We start from the raw sequence: 4,843 nt of genomic DNA, 5'->3' as shown, positions 1-4,843 counted from the left end.
AAAAAAAAGCATTTTAAAAAGTTGTAAAGAACACTGTGTTAACGTTAGAAATATGGAGTCGGTTGAGAAGTGCTGAAGAAGATGACAACGGTCACCAAGCCAAACAACCAAATAATAATAATAATAATAATAATAATAATAATAATAATATAATAAATGAGGTCTGTTTCTCTCTCTATCTCCAACGGTAACTTCGCAGAACGTGCTTCTCTTTGTGGCCCCACACTCCCAATAGTTAACTTCTCCCAAACAAAACCTAATCAATAATACAAATTAAGAAAGAGAATGAAAGAGATTATTATTAGGGTTTTGAACGCAAGTAGTTGCACTGCTTCAGTCAAAATACACTCTTTCAACATTCCTATTACACTTTTTTTTTTCTTTTTTTTATTCTTTCAATCCAACTTTCATCAGCTTTTACTCGCCCAGGTCACCCCACTAACACTTCGCCAGATTACATTCCTACCCTTTTTCTCTTCTTTCCTTAAAGATACATTCTCTTTAATACAACACACCTTCAAGTCAACATTCAAATTAGATTTTTATTCCTTTTACCTTTTTCTTTGTTGAATCAATGCAATACCAAGTAAAAGTAAATTTAAACAACTATAAAAACTCTTCAATTTCAATACTTTCGTTTTCTTTCAATTAAATCAAATACTGATTCCTATTTTTTATTCATTATATTATTACTTTTACAAAATGATGTTTTTTTTTGCAGTTATATTTCTTTCAGCTGCATTTAAACTTTACCACTTCATGTAAATTTATTATTACTTGGAAACTCATGTCATTAGTTGTGAAAATAAATAAATTACACACTTCTTTTGCTTAAAATTATGCCTTCTTTCACAATAAATAAAATAACTAATTTATTATATATTATCAATGTGGAAATTCATACTTCGCCTATCAATAATAAATAATTATTCTAATATTTTTAAAACGATTGTTATAAATATTAATAAACTTATCATATTTAATTATTTATGACATGAAGTTTTACGATATCAATATATAACTTAATTAAAATATAAATAAAATTATATTTTTTCCGACTTCCAATATACCGATGTAAATTGTAAAATATAAAATTTCAATATCTCCCGAGATAAAATCTTTTTAAGTTTATATGTATTTTTTTTATTTAACTTTAACTAAATAAAATATATTTTAAAGATAAAACTATGTTTTTACTCATAGCAATAATATCTAAATAAATTTAATATTGAAATAAAATTAACAGACATAAAATTGAATAATTTTTGTCATATTATTTTATAAAATAGACCATATTTCAATTTGTATTATCTTTAACATATCACGTAACTAATTAACTCAATGGTAAAAGATAGATATAATATTGATGCAAAATCTTATAGTAATTACTTTTGTTATTTTATCAGCACAGTCATTAAAGAAATTATCATATTACCTCACACAACAATGTATTATAAGATTATATATATATATATATATATATATATATATATATATATATATATATATATATATATATATATATATACACACAAACAGGAAAATGAAATTAATGCATCTAGTTAAATAAAAACTAATATTAATAATTATGTCTTTAGTTTCTAAATTGTAAATAATTCAAATACTAATCTAAAATATAAATGACTTAATGATTAAAAATAGATATATAACAAACATATGCAAAATCTTATAGTAAACTTTTGTGACAAAATTATCATATTACCTCACGTTATGGTGTATGAAGACTATATCAATCTACATTTTTCCTTTTTTTTTAATTTCCTTAAATTGAATTTTCATGATGATAGTTTCAACAAGCTTGACCTATTATTACCCTTATTTTTTGAAGAAGGGGCAGCAACATAAAAGAAAAAGATGAAGCAGGAAAAGGAGGAGGGGCAAAAGGGGGTTTTCAGAGGTGTAAGAAGGTGGTCAAAGAACGTTTTAAAATTGAGTGTGATAGCTGTGTTTTGTGTGTGTAATGAAACTCGCAAATAACACGCAAAAGAGAGGGTCCCACACTGACTCCAATCCGACCCAGAAACAACATTCTATTATTTTCCCCTTTATATACACCTCACCCTCCCTTATCAAACTCTCTCAACACACAAAACCCAAACTCAAATCAAAAAACAAAACGCATTGAAGACCAATTCCAACGTTTGAATTTTTACTCAACAACACAAGGATTTTTCCAACATGTCTTGCTCCGTCGCGGTTTCCAATTCGCCGGTCTTCTCTCCCTCCTCTTCTCTCTTCTGCTCTAAGCCTTCCATCATCTCTTCTTCGCCCGAATCCCTTTCCCTCTCCCTCTCCCACCTCAAACCTTCCAACACTAACACGGCCTCCTCTTGTTCTTCTCCTTCTGCTGCGGCTGCTTCCTCCTCTCCTTCTTCTCCTTTTCGCCTTCGCCTTCCCAAGCCTCCCTCCGTCTTCTCTGCCTCCTCCACCTCCCCCAACGGCACCGTTTTGAAGAGGAAGCGACCCGCCAGGCTCGACATACCCGTTTCCTCTCTCACCTTCGGGGTTCCGCCCACGCCCTCCGCTGCGGCGCGTGACGTCGTCGAGGATGAGGAGGATGGCTTTGGGGTCTACTGCAAGAGAGGGAGGAGGGAGTACATGGAGGATCGTTACACCGCTGGGAATAATCTACGCGGTGTAAACAAACTGGTAAGAAAATTCTATTTTTGAACAGAGAAAAAAAAAAAAACTTTGGGGCTGGGGTATGTGGGTAGGGGGCTTATGATTATGGGGTCTTTTTACGAACTGGGGTTGTGGAAAGTTTGAAACTTTTTGTCTGAAATTGGTCTGAGTCTAATTGAGTTTACTTATTACAGAATTTGAAGGATCGAGAGATTTTCTGTGTGTTTTTGTTGGTTTTATGAATTTGTAGATAGATATGGTATGAAGAATTGTGATTTACTTACTCAGTTTTTGTATGATCCTTCTATTGGTAGTTGGTAACGAAATAAAGAGATAAAGCTTTTAATTTGATGTTTCGAAGTTAAGAAGTTTTTTCAGTGGTTAACACGTTGAATTAAAATATTTGAAGCAGAGAGATTGGGGTAAAATTTGTAGTGTGTGTGATGTGTATTGAGGATTGATTAATATGCTCCTGATGATGCTCATACTTGATGAGTTAGATTGATGTGAGTGTAATTAAATCTAACGAGAAAATTTGTTTGTGATCCCGACAGGCTTTTTTTGGCATATTTGATGGGCACGGAGGTGCCAAGGCTGCTGAATATGCTGCAAATAACTTAGAGAAGAATATTTTAGATGAAGTGATTATGAGAGATGAAGATGATGCTGAGGAGGCAGTGAAGCGTGGGTACCTCAACACAGACTCAGATTTCCTGAAGGAGGAACTCCATGGTGGCTCTTGCTGTGTGACAGCATTGATTAGGAACGGCAACCTTGTTGTGTCCAACGCTGGTGATTGCCGTGCTGTCATTAGCAGAGGGGGTGTTGCTGAAGCCCTAACATCTGATCACAGGCCTTCAAGGGAAGATGAAAGGGACAGAATTGAGAGCCTGGTAAGCTTCTAAGCGTGATAATACTTTCTCTGTTGTTATTGGAACCACCTCAAAATCTTTGAATTTGAATTTGTTGGTTCTTAAGTATTGGAATTGTTCTTGTAGGGTGGCTACGTGGATTTATGCCGCGGCATTTGGAGGATCCAAGGATCTCTTGCTGTGTCTAGAGGAATTGGAGATAGACATCTGAAACAATGGGTGACAGCAGAACCTGAGACCAAAGTTCTCAGAATTGAACCTGAACATGACTTGTTAATCTTAGCTTCAGATGGACTATGGGATAAGGTATAGAACTTGAGACCATATATTCACAATTTCTTCATGAAATGTATTGTTCAATATTGTTTCTCATTTGCTGAGTGATGAACTAACTGAACAAGTTTCTCTTTCTCGTCCTTTCAGGTTAGTAATCAGGAAGCAGTAGACATTGCTCGTTCTTTTCTCGTGGGGAGCAACAAATCACAACCATTGCTGGCTTGTAAAAAGCTTGTAGATTTGTCTGTTTCACGAGGCTCCATGGATGATACGAGCGTTATGCTAATCAAATTAGAACACTATGTTTAAAGTTTCGTTAGCACAACAGAAGAAGGAGGTAGTGCATCAGGTCTTTTTAGATTGCAGTTGAGACCCCCATTGAGGTCCAGATTGCATAACAGTTTCTGATTTTTAACCTTGGAGGAGGTGCCTGATGATAGAGTAACCATTCTTTTCTGTATATATAAATCTGACCACATCATTGAAATTTTTTGTACCTGCATAGGGAGGGATATTAACAAGACCTAGTAATTTTTTTACCATAGAATGATTGATGTAATAAGCGTACATTATTATTATTATTATTATGATTATCATTACTATTATTAGTTTGGTAATTCATTTATTTTTTGAAGATATTTAAATTCAAAGTTGTAGAATGATTCAAGCAAGGAATCTGTCATATAATTTATGAGGTAGCCAAATTTAGCCTCTTTCTATGAATTTGTCAACTGATTCTAGTTAGATATTGAATGACCAGTAGGCTGAATAGTGAGCTTCTGACTTAAGAATTTGAGAGTTTTTTATTCAAGCCGGTCTGCATCAATGCAGGAGCTTTTTTTATCCTCATAAATAGTTTTGGGCCTTAATTCGTTTACCTATGTTGCTTCCAAGTTCCATCCCTGAGTAATTTTCTCAAACATTTGGCGACTTTGCTTCGAATCTACTCTTCTACAACGTGAATGATCCCTTTAACACGGTCTATTGTTATACAGAGATTCATGCAAACTATTTTACTTTAACTTCTAAAGTTAATAACGTAAACTTGAGTT

The 4,843-nt window shown here is 33.7% G+C and overlaps 1 protein-coding gene across 1 annotated transcript; it reads left to right on the top strand.

Moving 5' to 3' along the window:
* Positions 1–2,087: 2,087 nt before the first annotated feature.
* LOC108338643 (probable protein phosphatase 2C 25) lies at positions 2,088–4,396 on the top strand. The gene is made up of 4 exons (XM_017575648.2): positions 2,088–2,670; positions 3,198–3,536; positions 3,642–3,821; positions 3,939–4,396. Exons 1-4 carry the CDS (start codon positions 2,200–2,202, stop codon positions 4,098–4,100), a joined length of 1,152 nt encoding a protein of 383 aa, XP_017431137.1. The 5' UTR covers positions 2,088–2,199; the 3' UTR covers positions 4,101–4,396.
* Positions 4,397–4,843: the final 447 nt, after the last annotated feature.

This window comes from Vigna angularis, chromosome 7, assembly GCF_016808095.1.
Source record: "Vigna angularis cultivar LongXiaoDou No.4 chromosome 7, ASM1680809v1, whole genome shotgun sequence".
NCBI lineage: Eukaryota > Viridiplantae > Streptophyta > Magnoliopsida > Fabales > Fabaceae > Vigna > Vigna angularis.
This window is presented reverse-complemented; position numbering and strand designations above follow the sequence as displayed.

Excerpts from the sequence above, each read along its gene's own strand:
- LOC108338643 (XM_017575648.2), top strand. The coding sequence starts at position 2,200 with ATGTCTTGCTCCGTCGCGGTTTCCAATTCGCCGGTCTTCTCTCCCTCC. Across the intron at positions 3,537-3,641 it reads GGGACAGAATTGAGAGCCTG|GGTGGCTACGTGGATTTATG; the intron begins GTAAGCTTCTAA and ends TTGTTCTTGTAG. Across the intron at positions 3,822-3,938 it reads CAGATGGACTATGGGATAAG|GTTAGTAATCAGGAAGCAGT; the intron begins GTATAGAACTTG and ends TCGTCCTTTCAG.